The following is an 18,677-nucleotide window of genomic DNA, read 5'->3' as shown; positions in this document are numbered from 1 at the left end:
GTATCTTACCAACCATGAAGAATTTTGCCAAGAAACCAATTGTAATGCATTCTACACTCAACAAGGAGTCACGAACAGTTGGAATCATCTTCAAAGCTACTCGGACCAAAAAGATATGAATTTTACAAACCGGAGGTTCTCCAGCCCGTCCATCTGCGAGCATCCGAGTTTAGAAGTTGTTTCAAGCCCAACCAAGAAGCGTTCCGACCCAAACCAAAGCATGGAATTCAATATGGATCAATTATATTTCCAACAAGCCAAAAATGAGGAGAAAAGTCCACGGAAATTTGGAGTTATGGCCCAGTTCTCTAAACCGGTCAATCCAGTTCTGCAATTGCCTAATTTGGAGTCTCACCGGTTCAATCTTAGTCAAGCCGAACAATGGCGACCAGGAGATGTTTATAAGCATCTGAGAAGTATATCCAATGATCCAGAAGGAGTAGAAGAGTTCTTACTATGCACCAGAACCCACATGATCAGGAGGATCTTATATTCTTATTGTTTAGGAACTTTCCTAAATTGGATGCATCCCCACTTTGGAGAATAAGTGACCAACGACCAAACCATCAAAGCTGCAGCGTTTTGGAAGCATTCCTTACTTGCCTAAGAGTCTTAAGATGCACCGGCACTCACCAGAGCACACGGATTCAAGCAAGATCAGACTTGCCATCTTTGGAGCAATTTTTGGAATTATTGCCCATCAATTCCCAACAGCTCTTTTCAAGCCAAGACTACAAAGATTTCGGCCAAGTCTTCAGCATTCAAGATGTTCCCAAGAAGCTTACCTACACCCTCAAACCGTCCAGATACACACCAGAATCAAATCCCTTGAAGAAAGCTTTTGGATCCAAGATATCTTCCAACGGCTAGTTTTTATCGATTTTCCTTATTTGTTTGCTTCTTTCTTTGTTTTAGTTTTCTAGCTAAGTTAAGGCACGAGCCTATATAAGCTCTGTCTAGTATTCATTGTAAATCACCTTTCAATCCTTAAGAAATAATATTCAGTTTATCTTTTATCAAAGAGTTTTCTTTGCTTAAAAATCTGTTCTTTAGTTTCTAAGTGTGAGATACATTAGAAGGCTATTGAACTCGTGGTTCATAGGTTCTTTGTGTGATACAGGAGCCTTGAGACACAGATTGAGAGAGTCAATCAGCACCCACGGATTGAGAGAGTCAATCATCATCTATCCAACATCATCTATCCATCTTCCATCATCAAACATCTATCCATAAACCATTCCAACCCTTTTTATCTTTTAGTTTCTGTGATTATTTTTATTACTCATAAACTCATTGTTTCTCTTTGTTTTCAGGTTAGTTTGGATAGAAAGGGCTAGCAAGTCGGCCATCTTCACCATCTTCCCATCTGGTCTCATCCTTACCGATAAGATCAACCCATCACCCATCCATCTCATCGACCCAGCTTCCCAGCCTGCAACACCAACCTCATCCACGAGAAAGAAAACTGACAAAAGGATACATTGGAGAAGAGCAGATCATCATGTGGATGTCTGCATTGTAGAAGCATAACATCCTCTCTTTTTTTGAGCAACCAAGCATAACATCCCCTATATATTAATCTTGGAGCATTACAACATGTTTTCGTAGCCACATGTCATCAATAGAATGATTCTTATAATCTTTAGAAAAATAAGTTGGTCCTTATAAATATATATTATATTTTTTATTAACCTAACTATCAAATTGATTAGTAGTGTACAAAAAACATTTTCTCTTTTTTTACATAAAATTTACGAAATTACCTAATATGATTAACATATATATGACAATTAATAATTAAGAATAATTATTTAAAAAATAAAATCACATTAAGCATATAATAAAAAAATTAGATTTTTTATATGTTATATTTTGAATTATGTTATATTTTGAATTTTCTTAAAACAAGTATAAATTACAAAAAAAAAGGTAAAAGTCTCACACTGAAAATTTTGTGATCAATGATTTAACTTTTTTTTATTCAAACAAGATAAAAATGATCATAAATCGTATGAATATTAAGTCTCATTATTCATAATGTACATATATATATATTAATATCATTTAAACTAAATTATATACTATATAAAAATGTTAATTTCAAAATGTTAATTGAAAATTATTGAGATCTTAATATTTTAATTTTGAAATTTGTATTGGAAAATCTCACATTAAAATTTCTATGAAACGGTTTAAATTTTTGTTACATCAAATATACAAATGTTAATAAAATCATATGAATAGGAAGTGTCAATAATAAATATTTATATTAAAATATATTATATACATCACAAACTCTAAAAATTAATACTCAGTAAATTAATAAATACTATAAATTAATTAACTTTCTCGAGCCTCGAATTGGACCGGTTCAAAATATGACACAAATCGATAAAATAATAAGATAATAATTTTTAGAAAGTCCAATGTAAATATATGGTCCCTTTAAAATCATAAATTAATAATTATCTATATATATACGTTTTATATAAGTACAAACTAAACATTATATGGCTGGTTTTATATTCACAATGAAATTATCTCTAACTTTCTTAAAATTTCAATATATTTTGATGATATTTAGTAAAATTATATCAAAAATCACATTTGAATTATATGAAACATAAAAATATAAACTAAATAATACAGTAAAACAATATATCAGTCTAGTTTCTAAAATTTAGTCAATGTATATATAGTAAAATCAACTATTTCGTATTTTAGAAATAAAAATAAATAAAAAATCTAAAAAGGAAACTTTTTGTAAATTAATACTTATATAAATTAATAAAATATCATAATCCCAACATTATTAATTAATTGAGTTTTTACTGTATATCTATGTCAATATCACCAAAGGTTAATTATATACCATATAAAATAAATAAAATGATTGTTTTGATTTATTTACCAAACACATGATTGTAAATAAACAAAATATATTGTTTTGATTTATGTGCTTACTATAATATATAACATTGTATGTATACAAATTATTTTTAGATATGTGGTTTCTAATATGTTATTTGATCCTGACAATTCTAGAAATATATTCTTCAAATCAAAGTGATTTTTAATATTGGAAGCACTATATATATTATTTTATTCAGGTTAAATAATTTAGTCTTGATTTTTATTCCTAAAACTTTTAATGAAATATCATGACAAGATTCCAGTCATTTCCTTTTGAGTTTGTTCGAAGAATGGGAGGTTTAATCATTCGTCTAATATTTGTTTATCCCTAATACCCTATCTAGCTATTATAATTGTAAGAATGAGAGATTTGAATTATTTATTATAAGTTTTTTTTGGTTTATCATTTAATAAATCAAACAGTTCTTAGTTTATACATAGTTTACATATACTAGAATGGTAAAATATTATATATATTTTTTTTATCGTTATACTCTTAAATAACTAAACCTCAAAAGTGTAGGTTAATAAAATCAGTAATTTGTTTTGTTGTTATAGAATTATATGATTTTTAGACAGAACTCGTGAATATATACTAGACATACATATATATTTCGAGTCTACTCCTATATTCTATAATAGTTTGATATATTGATTTTGAACACTAATAAAGTTTGTCGGTGATTTTATTCAAAAAATTGATTATTAAATATGTATTTGTAGTGGAACTAATTTTTACAGGTGTCCATCTTTTTAAATTGACACTTATGTAATTCACCGAATTCGTAGAAAAGTTAAAAAGGAAACAAAACTCATCATATCGGTAAAACATAAACGAGAATGAAAGCAAAATTTTGTAGATGTACAAAATGAAATCACTTATGGAGAATCAATAATAAAGAAATTGAGAGCAGAAAACTTAATCATTTTTCGTTATTCTGCAATCAATGTTGCCTATCTAGTTTTGGTAATTTATGCCAGCCGTAAGACTTAATTTTTCTTTGTGCATATGAAGTCTCAAAAATTATTAGAATGAGCTGTAATACGTTAAGTCTTCAACAACAATGATATATTTAAGAGTCTAACATTTATATTCGTCATTTTATGATCGATATAGATTGTAGTGTTGCAAAATGGTAAAACATTTAATAAACAAACATTAGTATAAAAACTCACGCTGCAAGCGGATTATCATCTAATAATCTAGTGAAGTACTATTAGTATTTACTGTCTTGATCAGAGCCATGCTTTGAGAAGTTAAGAGGAGGAGACAATCACACTAATTTTCTTCTCTCTATCCAAATTTATAGGATGATTGTTTAAAGTTTTTGGAACATTTTTTGTTTTTATTTTTCCAAAGATCTTATTACATTTAGTCAACTTTTATTTAGAAATGACTTTCCTAAAACCTAAGGAAATTAATTTTTAAATTACTGCTTATTTCTAAACAAAAACAAAAATCCAACTTTTTCTAATTTTACCACTTAAAAGAATTATTATTTCCTATTACCAATACTAAAATGTGATCAACCATATTATCAAAAGATTGGTGAGATCAATTAATCCTTGAGAAACAATAATTTAGTTCAAATCAAATATGCCATCCGATATATAAAGCTATAATTGAGAGCAGTGATTGTGCTTCAAAGTAATGAGACACATGCATGTGCCTATCTTATACTACAATGCTATAATTAAATATTTCGAGAGGATGACAAGAATCGACCAAAAAACTGAATAAAAACTAAAAACTTTATTCTGCTTAAATATTTTTTGTCTTAATTTAGTTCTTGTTTAAAGTTGAATATTCATTACTGTTTTCTTTGTGTTATTTATTTAGTAAAATAATTTATTTTTTCTTTTAATGATTTTTTTTTTTGAGATTTTTTTAGAAAGAAACAATTTACAGAGTGTTTGAAGATGATGAAGCAGAAGATGGAAGTGTTAGCTTTGGATAGTCATTTATGGATCCTTGCATCATGAGTATGGAAAGACAACAAATTAACGTGGATCCAGAACGTGGTCGAATATATGTACATGAGCTAATTCATGGTCACGGAGAACAATGCTATAACATAATTATGATTTATCCACGAGTATAATTTAATTATGTAAAAAGCTTAATTGAAGAGGATTATCAGTTGAATGAGACTGATAACTTAAGCATCCATGATAGCGTTGCAATCTTCCTCAACATATTTGCTCAAAATGCAATTCAGAGATATGTTAGAAAAATATTTGGTCATTCACATGAAACAATAAGCAGACAATTCCATGAAATGTTGAGTGCTCTTGAAAAATGGCAGTGCATTTGCTTATACATGATCCACACAAGCTCACACAACCTCATCCAAGGTTACAATTGAAACAAACGGTTGGCTTTATTTTAAAAGATTTATTGGTGCAATTGATGGAACACATGTTCATGTCACTATTGCTGGAAAAGATTCATGAAATTAATAGAACATGAAAAATGACACGAGTATGAATATTTTAGCTATATGCAATATATACATGTTGTTTACATATGTATATCGAAGATCAAAATATTTTATTTTATTGGTTCTTACTTAGGTAAACACATCAACTCAAATTGTTTCTTCTTGCTATTTTCTATTAATTAAGTAGTTGTATGAATTATCGAATGACTAATTATTTAGATAAATAATTTTCATTTATTTTCTTTGATATCTACATGTCCGTACTATCCATTCTTTTCAGTAGGAAATGATATAACTACTATTGGTATTATAATATCAACTCATATGACAAAAGTTCTAGCACTGGCAATAAATGAGCCTCATCGATTTCGATTGCATTTTTTCAGAAAGTATTAGTTGGGGGACTCTGGTTATCTTCTTCAACCTGGATTTCTAACTCCATATGGAAGAGAAAGATATCATCCTAATCAATGTGATGGAGCAAATCCACCAAGTAGTTATAAAAAATGTTTAACAAATGATATTATTTGCTATGATATGTTATTGAACATATTTTTGGTGTGTAGAATGGAAAATGGGATGGATGATTTAAAAGAGAATCCAACTTACAACATAAATATTCAAAGAAGAGTTATTGCAGCAACAATTACACTACATAGTTTTATTAGGTTATATCAAATTTAGGAGATGTTAATTTTGATTCTGACCGTCCAATTAGTAATGTACCAACTGAAAACTATGATTTAGATGAAGATGAAGAACGCAATAACACTCTCATGTAATATGGAATGAATTGAGGATGAAATTTCAGCATCGATATGGAATTCACGATACTGTGTTTGTTGTTTCCAATTTAATTTTTTTTTTAATGTTTGGAAATTATGTAAACATGATCTTAATAGTGTTTGAAATATATTTGTTATTTTAAGGAAATATAATTCTTAATTTTTGTTGTTAGTCGGTGATATTATCTTTTCATATTTTTAATAATTCAGATAATTGTTAATATGTGTTGTTAGTCCGTGATAATAATCTTTTGAGAAAAAGACTAGAATAGCACTAAACCAAGTTTTTGTTCCCAAAGTAGCACTCAAGGCCCAAAGTCACAAAAATAGGTTTCATTAAAGAGGTAAATATACACTTATACCCCTTGGGTTAATTAATCCAAACCTTAAGGTTTAGAGTTAAGGGGTGGGGTTTTGGAATTAGAGTTTAAAATTTTATAAAAAATAAATACTAAATTAAAAAATAAAAATTTTTAAAACAGTTTCAAAAAGTATTTTTAAATTATAAAAAAAAATTTGAAAAAAAAAATTCAAAAAAAAATTTATAAAAATTTCGAATCTGAAAACATATAATCTGAAACTTCTTTTTTTTTCATTTTTTTATTTATTTTTATTTATTTTTGTTTGTTTATTTAATTTTAAACCAAAAATATTAGAGATATTTTACCCTTTAATCAATGTCATTTTTGTGACTTTCTCTTTCTAGTGCTATTTTTGAGACATAAACTTCAAAAGGTGCTATTATTGACAATTGCCCTAATCTTTTTACATTATGGTATTATCTTAACCCAAAAGATCCGGATATATATTAGGTTTAGAACTTTAGATACTGCTAAATCACCCGAGCTGCATAGACCAACCGAAAATCATGAACATCATTACCGGTTTATTCGGTTATCTCCGGTTACATTTGAAAATATCATTTAACCTCTCTAACAGAACATAGTTCACGTTTCCTTTTTTGTCTGGAACAGTTAAAAACTCACCGGGGCAGAACAAAACTAAAAAAGATCGGTAAGGAAAAGATTTGCGAATATCTTCTTTAATGAAAAAGGAAGAGGAGAGAGGACGGTTCTTCGCTTCTCCGAATCTTCAGACGGCGACGGTGAGGGATTGTTTTCAGACATGTCGTATAATAATAACGGGAACGTTGTTCCGGCGGCGGATCCTTTGCCTGGGAAGAAGACGAAGCTTATGTCGTCTCGGAGTTGGGTCAGCATAGTCGCGACGGGAGAGAGCGAGACGCTCGATGTTGATAAGTATGCTATCATGCACCGTGTTCAGATCCACGCGCGTGATCTCCGGATCCTCGACCCGAATCTGTCGTACCCGTCTACTATTCTTGGCCGAGAGAGAGCCGTTGTGTTGAATTTAGAGGTGAGGATTTGTTCAGTCTCATCTAATTTGGTTTTTGTTTTGTCTCAGAGTTTTGATTTGTGTGTGTGTGCAGCATATCAAGGCGATTATCACTGCCGATGAGGTTAGTTTTCTCTTTACAGTCACTTAGATTTCAAGGGTTTTTGGAGTAGTTTTGATTTGTTTGCGTAGGTTCGTGTTGTACCTTGAGCAATCACTGAGCTTTGATAGAATCTTGAATAGGTTACTAGTGTTTTAAAGATTCACACTTTCATCTAAGTTGATTTTGCTAATAGAATTAGGGTTTAGCATTCCCTAAATTAGGTTTTCTTATCTCATCTTGTGTTAATAACAGGTTTTGCTTAGGGATCCATCGGATGAGAATGTTATTCCGGTTCTGAAGGAGCTAGAAAGACGCTTACCTGTTGGAAACGAAGCACAGAATGGTCAAGGAGATGGGAAAGAGAGCTCTTCTGCAAATAATGACGCTGATGCTGCTGAAGAAGATGGTACTTATCTCCACAGACTCTTTAGCTTTTTTTCAAAGCACTTGTATTCTTTTTTTTTATTGGTTTACTGAAATGTCATTGCAATGTAGATTCCCCGTTTGAGTTCCGGGCGCTGGAGGTTTTCTTGGAAGCAATATGTAGCTTCTTAGCTGCAAGGACAACAGAGTTAGAAACAGCTGCTTATCCTGCTTTGGATGAGCTTACCTCCAAGGTAGGTACACTCAACGTTTATTATCACCACCAGTGATGATCCAATTTTGAACTGTGTTTTGTTACATTGATCTTGTAGATTAGTAGCCGTAACTTGGATAGAGTTCGGAAGTTGAAGAGTGCCATGACTCGGTTGACAGCTCGAGTTCAAAAGGTAAGAGATGAGCTCGAACAGTTGCTGGATGATGACGATGACATGGCGGATCTTTACCTCTCAAGGAAACTCTCTAGTGCTTCCTCCGCGTCTAGTAGTCCAAACTGCTATCTTACTTCCCCAACAATAGGTTCCAAGATTTCAAGAGCTAGCAGAGCGAGTCTAGCCACAGCTCGTGGTGATGAAAATGATGTTGAAGAACTTGAAATGTTGCTCGAGGTTGGTTTTTATCTTATATACCTATCTTGGATTCACATGTGAAGTCTAATGTTTATCTTTTTACAGGCATACTTCATGCAAATCGACAGCACTTTGAACAGATTAACAACAGTTATGTTCTTGCTTCTTCTTTGTTTTTTAGTTCTTGAAAACTGCTCTTCTCACTCTCCGGTTTTTTTTTTTTGATGCAGCTACGTGAGTACATCGATGACACAGAGGATTACATTAACATTCAGGTAAACCAAAAACGAATCCTCTAATCCGAATTTTCGTAACATCTTGATCTAGAAGTTGTAATCATCGATTCTTGTTTTCACAGCTTGACAATCATCGTAATCAGCTGATTCAGGTAAGTGAATGGTGAAAGCCGAAGCGTTTTTTTTTTTTTATCATCTTCTTGATTATCTTCAAAACATCCTGCAGTTGGAGCTTGTGTTAAGCTCTGGAACCGTTTGCTCAGCATTTTACTCTCTTGTCGCTGGAATCTTCGGGATGAACATTCCATACACATGGAATGATAACCATGGATACATGTTCAAATATGTATGCAAACCAGATCTCCATTTGCTTGATAAAGACTTAATAACTAATAAAATCTCAGGCTTAAACTATATCGGTTGTTGTTGATGCGGCAGGTCGTGATCCTGACGGGAGCAATTTGTGTAATCTTGTTCACGTTCATAATGTCGCACGCTCGGTACAAAGGGCTTGTTGGATCTTGACGTGTGAATTTGGGGCAGAGTGAGTGGCCTTATGGTTAGAGAGAGTTTAAAGAGACTTATAATTGTAAAGATGTGCTTTATCACTCTACTACACATCGATTCCTTACAATTGAAGCATATCAAACAATGCCTTTTCTATATAAGCCAACAAGTTGTTGCCCCATGTTAGCATCTTACCAAAGTATACAACTCTTGAGAATCTTGAAGTTACAGAAATTAAAAATATACATCTAACTTTCAGGAATTTATGTTGTTTATATCTTGGTCTCTTCATGGTTTAGGTTTCTGTTTCTCATGAAACAGAAAAACACCCTAACACAAATTTTGTGTGTGAGTTAAGGGTTCGCTTCTCTCTGTTTTTTTCTTTTTTTTTTCTTTTTTTTTTTTATCTTGAGTTATTGTGTGAACAAATCCAAAGCATTTATGTATTGGATAATAGTTTCCTATACTGAGCTTTTTTACTTACTGAGAAGCAAGTAAGAGGGTTTGGGCTGGACTTAGGCCGGAATTGGGCCTTTGTTTCTTAATAAAATCAAATTATGCACAGTTCATCTAGGATCTTAGTGATTTCAAAGCAGTGAGTATACTTACTGATTAAAAAATGGGGAATGTATCTTGTATGCCATGCGACCAACTCCCTAAACTCTATACATGAAGTCAGAGCCTAAACCTTGTCTAAAAATAATGCAACAATGCTTTCGTGTTTCCACACACACATTTTCGCCAAGATATTATAATATAAAGTAAAAGAAGGTATAAAATATTGTGGACGTCAGCAAGTTCGCGTGGAGAGATGAGGACAAGGCTGACGGAATCGTCGACTCAATAATATAATAGTAAGATTCCCTTTTATTTTATTTCATTTTTGTACTTTTCCTCTAACATTTAATTCAATATAATTAAAATAAATGACAGATTCTTCCACTCTGCAAGGAACCCATTGGCTGACGTAATAGGAATTGCCTCTTGGAACAACATAAAAATCAAATTTCATTTTTAAATAGTCTTCTTCAATATGGTGTGGTCCGTTGCTGCAATTCTCAAATCACACCAAGATTTTTTTTTAAAATGTACCGTAAAATATATAATAATTTGTCCATACTTTTCCTCACAGCGCACATCTAACATTTCCCTCCGACTAATCATCTACATGCTCCTTTATGTTTGTATTTGTGCTTGTTTTCTAATATGTATTGTACACAGATTACCATCAATGTTTTGATTAAAACATGTCTTCTGCTTGAGTAGAGACCTGACCATTTGAACATATAGATCTAGATGTAAGTACAAGTATAAATTTAAAGATAGATTCGTAAATCTTTTTTTTTAGAAGCTTTATGCCACAAGTGCTTAGCATTTGGATAGTGGGATCTAATTCAATAATACTAGGTTACATGATGCCAGCTAATTCTATATTTTACTCCATATTTCTGGCATGAGTATAATAATATTTTTGTTCTTTGTCTCATTTATTAAACTATATCGACACATAAGATAACAACAAATAAAAAAACATCATCAAGTTTGCAAAACTCGATCAGCTGATATATCATCATCAATTATTTTTATATTAACTTTTGATGACATCACACAAAATTGGTAAGGAATCAGTTCTGACCGGTTAAGACGGTGTTCGGTTCTTTATTATCAGAAGTGACTTGTCGCAACATCACCACTACCATTCGAATAAACAGAAAACAAGGGGCATATATGACTTTTTCTGTAAAAGACGGCGTCGTTTTCGTCGAAAAGCAAATTTAATGGATTTCCCAAAATAGAGCACTTTCGCATCCAATCAGAGCCGTTACTACAGACGGAGACGGAGGGTGTTTCGGGTAATTCAAAAGGATACTCTCTTCCTCGCCGTTTATAAACGAGAAGAACCTGAATCGTCCACGCTCTTATAAATAATATCTCTCCTCTCTCTCTTTTTGTTGCCCGATAATATTTCGACACCTGTGTTCACTCTCTTTGTGTCTTCTTCTTCTTCTTCAGAGTTTGAGACGAGGAGATTCTCAGTTTCCAAGGGGTTTCTTTGCTTACGTAACCTCACTCTCTCCGTCCGTCTGTCTCTCAGATCCATCAGGTTTTTCATTTCTTCTTATAGTAAAATTTTGTTTCTTTTTTATTATAGATCAGTTGAGTGATAAATGAATGCATGGCTTGTTTTGTTCTTTTATTACCTGTTCTGGGTTTTGAACATCTGCAGCTAGTTTCTGTAATTGTCTCATACTCTTTTGAGGGTTTGTTCTGAACTTGGGTTTGTTCTTTCACCTTCAAGTTGTTAAATTTAGAGTATGATTGAACTGTGTTATCTTCTGTTGCAAAAAGTTCTATACTTTATTGTAAATTTAGATATTTTCAGCCAAATTAAGAACTAGTAAAACATAATAAATCTATAATCTTTTGGTTATTTCATGGTGGCCTTAGATCTTGTTATTGTCTTTGGATCTTCATATATATATATATATATATATATATATATAATAAAAAGTCCTGAGACATTGTTGTTATCACTTATCAAAAAAAAAGGTTTGACTTTGGAGGTTATCAAAGTCTAAATGATCTCTCAAATGATACGCAATTTTTCTTTCTAGTTGTTTGTGTGGAATTAGTTAGCAAAAAAATAAACATTGAAGAATTTTACTTTGTACTACTATTCTCTAAACCAATCTTATCTTATCCTCTCCTCCTTCATTTATGCTTATAAGGGATTTATATGTACCATCAAACTTTCACTTTTTACCCAAGGCCACAAAATGTTGTAACCATAAGTCACCTTGGTTGGTGCTTAGTCCTTTTCAAGCACAGTTAATATCCAATTATTGGTCTGTACTTTGTAACTCCATTAACTGCAATTTGTATTTCACTGTAGTTTTTACTGTTCTTCTTTATTAGCTTTTTACTGACAGAGATTCTTTTGTAACTACTGCAGGAAGGTTCTTGCTCATTCTTGAATATGGACAGGGCAGACACATGGGGGTTTGTCAGTGGTGGGAGATGTTTATATCTCAAATTGCTTTTATGATTGTAGCTTACAAAGTCTTCTTAAGTATTATTGTTCTAAGCATATTCTGTTTCCTCCCGTCTTCTTCATATGGATTTGAACGAGAGTGGCCTTCACTTTTCTCGTACCAACGGTATTACAAAGCTTGACAATTACGGTGACACTGCTCTCAGCTTGAAATGCCTTGGAAGCACTCGCTACAACCATAAGCTTTGTTCTGACGTTTCTAATTGTCCTGATGGTGGTTGCGGCTTGGTTCTCGGTTTAGGTCCAACACCGCCCTCTTACTATTACAATGTCAACAAAGTGTCAGCTTCTTCTGGGACTTTTCAAGAACTCTCATCAGGAGGCAACTCAATTCTGCAACTCGGTCCTCCCGCAGTCACCACCATGGATGCTTTCAGCAGCCTTGATTGCTCGTTGCTGACATATACAGAGACTAATATGTCACAAGCTGATGAGGGTTCCACCTCTGCAAAGCGATCAGGTGGCTATATGTCATCGCTTCTCTTCGCTCCAAGGACTGAAACCGTTAGAAAACCTTCAAGAATGCAAGAGTGTAGTAATAATTCACAGCTGAGCCATCATGAGTCAGAGTTCTCTGAAAGAACGGTATCCGCCACATCTTCTCAGCACAGGACGACCAACCCCAAAAAGTGCAAGTTCATGGGATGCACCAAAGGAGCCAGAGGCGCATCAGGGCTCTGCATTGGCCACGGAGGTGGGCAGAGATGTCAAAAAGCAGGCTGCAACAAAGGCGCCGAGAGCAAAACTACATTCTGCAAAGCCCACGGTGGAGGAAAGAGATGCCAGCACTTGGGATGTACAAAAAGCGCTGAAGGAAAAACTGATTATTGTATATCTCACGGCGGTGGAAGACGCTGTGGGTTCCCTGAGGGATGCGGTAAAGCTGCGCGAGGCAAATCAGGGCTATGCATCAAACACGGTGGTGGTAAAAGGTGTAGGATCGAAGGATGCACAAGAAGCGCTGAGGGACAAGCCGGGCTTTGTATCTCCCACGGTGGTGGGAGGCGTTGTCAGTCTCCAGGGTGTACAAAAGGTGCTCAAGGGAGTACAAACTACTGCAAAGCTCACGGTGGTGGGAAGCGCTGCATATTCGCTGGGTGTACTAAAGGAGCAGAAGGTAGTACTCCGCTGTGCAAAGCTCACGGTGGAGGGAAACGTTGTATGTTTGATGGAGGTGGGATTTGTCCTAAGAGTGTCCACGGTGGGACGAGTTTCTGCGTAGCTCACGGTGGTGGGAAGAGGTGTGTGGTTGCAGGGTGTACGAAGAGCGCTCGTGGGAGGACTGATTGTTGTGTGAAGCATGGTGGTGGGAAACGGTGTAAGTCTATTGGGTGTGAGAAGAGTGCGCAAGGGAGTACTGACTTCTGCAAGGCGCATGGTGGAGGTAAGCGGTGCTCGTGGGGAGGAGATTGGAAGTGCGAGAAGTTCGCTAGAGGGAAGAGCGGTTTATGCGCTGCGCATAATAGTATGGCTCAGGAGAAAGGTGGAAGCAAGATTGGTTTGATTGGGCCTGGACTTTTCCGTGGACTTGTCTCTACCTCTTCTCAAACTACTGCTACTACTACTACAACTGATCATTCTCAGTCTGGAGTCAGTGCGGTCTCTGATTGCACAGACTCCATTGATCGCTCGCTACATCATCAGCCTGAGAAAAGGCAGAAGGTGATGATACCAATGCAGGTGCTTGTGCCTCCATCGATGAAATCTTTAAGCTTTACGGAGGCTGAGAGACCAGAAACAGAAACAAACAACAACAGCAGTGGAAGGAACATCTTTGACTTTATGATTCCGGAGGAGAGAGTTCATGGCGGTGGGCTAATGTCTCTGCTTAATGGCAGCATGAACCAGACACTCCGTTGATGGAACTTGAAAGCTTTCTCTGGCTCATCAGCAAAAAAGCTAAAGAATCTGTGTAAAGCTTATGTAATATGTATAGTTTACCTTGTCTCTTTGAACCTTTGTATATTCATGGGTCTGTGTTTTTGTATGGTCTTGACTCTACCATCTAGTCGATGGCTCGAACCCGAGTCTTATGTTTATTTGATTATTAATTTGGAATTGCAATGTAGTATAATCAGTGTTCAAAAAATCGTTAGACCTATTAGTGAGCGTTTTGTAGAAAACTAGCACAGCTTGTAGTATTGTTTGGGTTTAGATGGGAGTTAAGCATTAATGAATTATTGGATTTTTTTATCTCACATTTATATTTTAGATAGGACTTAAGCATTAATGAATCATTGTTTTTTTTTTTATAGTTATATTAAATATTTAATTTTTGGGTTTAATTATAAAATACATTTTGATGAATTACAAAATTACATATACAAGATAAGAATTAACCTTTTTGGATTTACAATTATATTATTGGTAGATAAAACATATTTAGATCAATTTTAATCGATTTATAACTGTCGAAACCGATTTAAATCACATAAATCAGATTTTAAGAAAATCATTTCGGTTATTACCGGCTTATACATTGAGTAAAAGTGTTGTTATTGTTTTCTTGGTACTTAAACCGGAGCTTCTTGGAGTGAATGTAAATTCATTTTCGGTTTATTTCAATTTGACCGGTTTACTCGAAAGGTTTAGAGAGTCCGTCAAATGGACCACGACCGCCGTTATCTTGTCCGTTAGGTGTATATATACACAGACGTTAACCACAATCGTTCGTCCTTTCGAATCTGAAACTTTCCCTCTTCTCTGGAGCTAGAGAGCTTCGCTCTGCTATAGAGACAGAGGAGCACGACTTAGCTACTCGTAAGGTATGCGATTCTCGTTTCCCGTTCTAGTTACGAGCTTTAGATCTTTCTCATTCTGTGATTCAATCGATTGTTTTCTCCGTCGACGATTCTTCTTCTTCTACCTTGATTTTGATTCTACGATCCGATGGTTGTTATTCTTCTTCCTCGTATCGTTCTCGCGTTCAATTTCTTAAAGCTATGATGAATTTCGGTAAAACTTTCCCGGAAAGTTTGCGAAATCTCGTGAATCTTCATCGCAAAATCTGGCGGGAAAATGTCGTTTCTTAATTGAATCGATGCTTATTCACAGAAAGTTTTGATCTTCTGCTTCTTGACTTGTTTGCTGAGTTGAATGGATTGTGTTTTACATTCTTCAGATTGTTAAATTTTTCTCGGAAAAGCTTTTAGCGGCAGAGGAGAAACATCGAACAAGTAAGGATTTTTCTTTCTGGTGATTTTGTTGCTAAATTGCAAATCTTTTGGTGATTTTGATTGAAACAATCTCATTTTGTAGTCTCTTGTGCTCCAAGCAATCTTGTTTTCTCCAAAACTAGAGACATGATGGAGAAAGATGAGTCATTTGTGTACAACGAGCAGAGTCCCCAAAGCAACCAGACGTGGCCGATGGATATGATCCGGCAGAGACGTTTTCAACACAAAATGTCATCTCTTTTGAGTCCCGTGACTCCTAAGAGGGGGAACTATAGCGTTAGCAGTGCCAAGTCTCTCCTCAAGAAGTACTCAAAGTCTGATCCAGTCCCTGGTAAGCAGCGCTTTCCGGTTTCATGCTCGGATGAGGGAGTCTTGATGGACGGTGTTCTGGTCACATCAGCCTCCGAAAAGAAAGTTTCAGATTCGCCTTCTAGATTGAGCTCTCTTGGACGGTCTCCACGTTCTTCACTCGTCCGGAGTCAACATAAGAATAGCAGCCCTAGGAGCCTATCAGGAGGAAACGAGGTAACATCCTTTGTTCTTTACTGTCTCCATTACTTCGTCTCTGATACTAGAGTTGCTAGACGTTAGTGATTTGATGTCTTTTGAGGAGTGTTAGAAACTTCAAGAAAGCCAAAGCTAAAGCCGCATCAAGTTGAAAATGTCTTTTGTTGTTGAACATTGGTTACAAGTACATAATAGTTCAGTGTTTTACTTGCTACAGAGAAGTAACGTTTATGTATCATACCAAATTAGGTTCATGTTTACGCGTTGAAGTGTTTGCCCTACGAGTTTTATGGTTATTTTGCAGGAGGATACCACTCGGTCTCAGACTTCTTCAGGTGGGAAAGTGAAGATCTTGGCAAATAGTCCTTGTACTAAACTAGAGACACCAAAGGTTTGGCTTCATTACACAGGTCTCTCAAGAATCTTAAAACGGTCTTCATTTGGTTTAACTTTTGTTCTCACAGGCTACTAGTTCTTCAAATCTGAATCCCACTGCCGAACCATTCACCTTCACACCGAGACCTTCACAAGGACTAGCTTCTCCCTTCCCAGTCCGGCAACTTCCATTTGACCATGGTCCACTCATTCAATGGGTTGTAAGTTAATCTCAACCCAATTTTCTGTTTCAGAAACGTAAACTGAGACAACAATTTGACGCTTTACGTGATATCACTATGCAGAATCCGCCTCCGCACCAGCAGCTGCGTCCGAGCAATAGTCATTTATACCAGCCTCCGAGCTACGCTTATCCGAGATCACTACAAGTTCATGACCTCTATCCCACACATCACCCATTCAGGTCTCCTAGACCCATTGGCTACCAAATGGGTTATGACCCCAGAATCATCTCACTACTTCCCACAAAACCTCTCGCTACAAACACCAGCAAGCCACCTGTTCACACTCCCATATCTACTACCTCTTCAGCCAATCTCAGCACCGGTAATACCACCCATGACTCAAGACTAGACTCTTCACTTTCTGTTGATGGAGGACTCGAAACAGTGACACAAAAACAAGACTTGTCGTCACCTTCTGGTGAGCTTGAAACAATGACACAGAAACAAGGCTTGTTGTCACCTTCGGATGAGCTTGTCGCGATGGCTGCTGCTGAGCTCAAAACATCAACGCACAAACCAGACTATTCACCTTCTGCTGGACTTGGACTTGGACTTGGACTTGAAACTGTGACGACAGAGAAAGACTGGTCACCTTCTGATGATGGACTCCCAAGATTCACACAAGCTCAAACTGATTTTATGAGATCACAGGACAGAGTTCTCCCGGATGACGCTTTCCAGCATTACATATATAGAAAGAGACTGCCAGTATTCACTCAGCTTTGCTCGGATGACGCAGAAGGGTGTGATGACACCACCCATTAGGTCCATACTGAACTCGACCACTTCTTTGCCTGTGAACATGGTTTTCACTTCCTCAACCTAAACTGCAGGTAACATTCTGTTCATATGAACTCTTTTCCCATCCATTAAACATTTTCAAAATTTCATCAAAGAACTAAAGATCATTTTGATACAAATTCAAAGAAAGATAGAGAAAAAAAGTCAACGGAATAAAATACAGATATATACACTCTTTCTAATCAAATGCCATCTTCTACTGTTTTATCCCATAGATGAATTCAAAGCAGAACCAATTAAACCCTGGTTTTGATTTTAGTTCTAGGTGACTCGAGCACAACTATTTATGTAGAACTCGTACGTTGATATATTAGATTCTCTGTAAGTAGTTGTGCTCGAGTCACATAGAACCACCATCATATGTTCATTCATTTATTGGTTAGAACTTAGAAACCCATATGTTGATATATTAGATTAACATTTTTTTCACTGAAGTTATTCAGTTTTATAGTTATGAAATTGTTATTCCAGAAACAACAAAACCATGAACCTCACCACAGCCAAACTATACAATGATTTAAATCCCATCACCCTCTTTCAACGTAAAATCTTTCCTTTTCTAGTTTTTATTGCATTTATCATTTATTTTATGTGCGCAAGGTGCTTGCATCATGCATGAGTCAGTGCTTGTTAAGCAAGCACCCATTAAAATAAAATAGGAAAATATATAAATAGACGTAGAAAGACAACGTTGCTTGGCTCGGCAACACAAAACAACTACTAAACCCCATCAAAGATCTATAGAGAGAGAGAGGCTATAACTTGGAGATAAAGGCTCTCGATTGCCAAACTCATAAATAATCAACAAAACACCAATCCTACTACCCGACCGGATCAGGTTTAGGCCACACGTACATACCATGTAGATGTCACACTTGAGAAATTATGTATTTCAACAGAATTTGCTTTTAATATATAAATTCTGTATATTTTAAATTGTAAGCCTTTTTGTTGTCTTTAAAAACTTAGCACTGACTCATCAGAAAAAAGTATTTTAATACTATGTGCTCAAAAGAAAAGTCAGTTTGGTCTCTATAACTTTTTAAACACACTATTAGCCTTTCCCCATGATTATTCGCCAACATGAGGGTCTTATTTTTGTAAGCCTAATTTGCATGCATCCAGTGGTAACATAATCATTACATTTCCTATACAAAAACGTTAGTGTTTTGGACCTTGTTAGTCAAAACTCTAATCCGTTTCTACCAAGAAAAATATATTTAAGTTAAT

At 35.0% G+C, this 18,677-nt stretch overlaps 3 protein-coding genes across 6 annotated transcripts; all 3 read left to right on the top strand.

Moving 5' to 3' along the window:
- The first annotated feature begins 6,906 nt into the window (after positions 1 to 6,906).
- LOC103873880 (magnesium transporter MRS2-2) lies at positions 6,907 to 9,547 on the top strand. Of its 2 annotated transcripts, XM_009152290.3 has the most exons (10): positions 7,091 to 7,516; positions 7,590 to 7,619; positions 7,851 to 8,004; positions 8,094 to 8,215; positions 8,294 to 8,587; positions 8,654 to 8,698; positions 8,779 to 8,823; positions 8,907 to 8,936; positions 9,011 to 9,130; positions 9,223 to 9,547. In XM_009152290.3, exons 1-10 carry the CDS (start codon positions 7,265 to 7,267, stop codon positions 9,307 to 9,309), a joined length of 1,179 nt encoding a protein of 392 aa, XP_009150538.1. In that variant the 5' UTR covers positions 7,091 to 7,264; the 3' UTR covers positions 9,310 to 9,547. The 2 variants fall into 2 exon arrangements, 1 of the variants encoding a protein (XP_009150538.1); XR_004448220.1 differs by lacking the exon at positions 9,223 to 9,547 and having other exon boundaries at positions 6,907 to 7,516; positions 8,654 to 8,699.
- Positions 9,548 to 11,179: 1,632 nt separating this feature from the next.
- On the top strand, positions 11,180 to 14,432 carry LOC103873879 (filaggrin-2). The gene is made up of 2 exons (XM_009152289.3): positions 11,180 to 11,395; positions 12,245 to 14,432. Exon 2 carries the CDS (start codon positions 12,407 to 12,409, stop codon positions 14,201 to 14,203), a length of 1,797 nt encoding a protein of 598 aa, XP_009150537.1. The 5' UTR covers positions 11,180 to 11,395; positions 12,245 to 12,406; the 3' UTR covers positions 14,204 to 14,432.
- A 227-nt stretch (positions 14,433 to 14,659) lies between these two features.
- Positions 14,660 to 18,131, top strand: LOC103873878. Of its 3 annotated transcripts, none has more exons than XM_033272306.1 (6): positions 14,660 to 15,108; positions 15,465 to 15,519; positions 15,618 to 16,044; positions 16,331 to 16,417; positions 16,491 to 16,622; positions 16,707 to 18,131. In XM_033272306.1, the coding sequence occupies exons 3-6, from the start codon at positions 15,646 to 15,648 to the stop codon at positions 17,409 to 17,411; spliced, it is 1,323 nt and encodes a 440-aa protein (XP_033128197.1). In that variant the 5' UTR covers positions 14,660 to 15,108; positions 15,465 to 15,519; positions 15,618 to 15,645; the 3' UTR covers positions 17,412 to 18,131. The 3 variants fall into 3 exon arrangements, with proteins under 3 accessions (XP_033128197.1, XP_009150536.1, XP_033128196.1); XM_009152288.3 differs by having other exon boundaries at positions 15,602 to 16,044; XM_033272305.1 differs by having other exon boundaries at positions 14,660 to 16,044.
- The last annotated feature ends 546 nt before the right edge of the window (positions 18,132 to 18,677 follow it).

The sequence above is a fragment of the Brassica rapa genome, chromosome A06 (genome assembly GCF_000309985.2).
Source record: "Brassica rapa cultivar Chiifu-401-42 chromosome A06, CAAS_Brap_v3.01, whole genome shotgun sequence".
NCBI classification, from domain to species: Eukaryota; Viridiplantae; Streptophyta; class Magnoliopsida; order Brassicales; family Brassicaceae; genus Brassica; species Brassica rapa.
The sequence above is the reverse complement of the archived record's forward strand: the minus strand, read 5'-3'. Positions and strand labels throughout refer to the sequence as shown.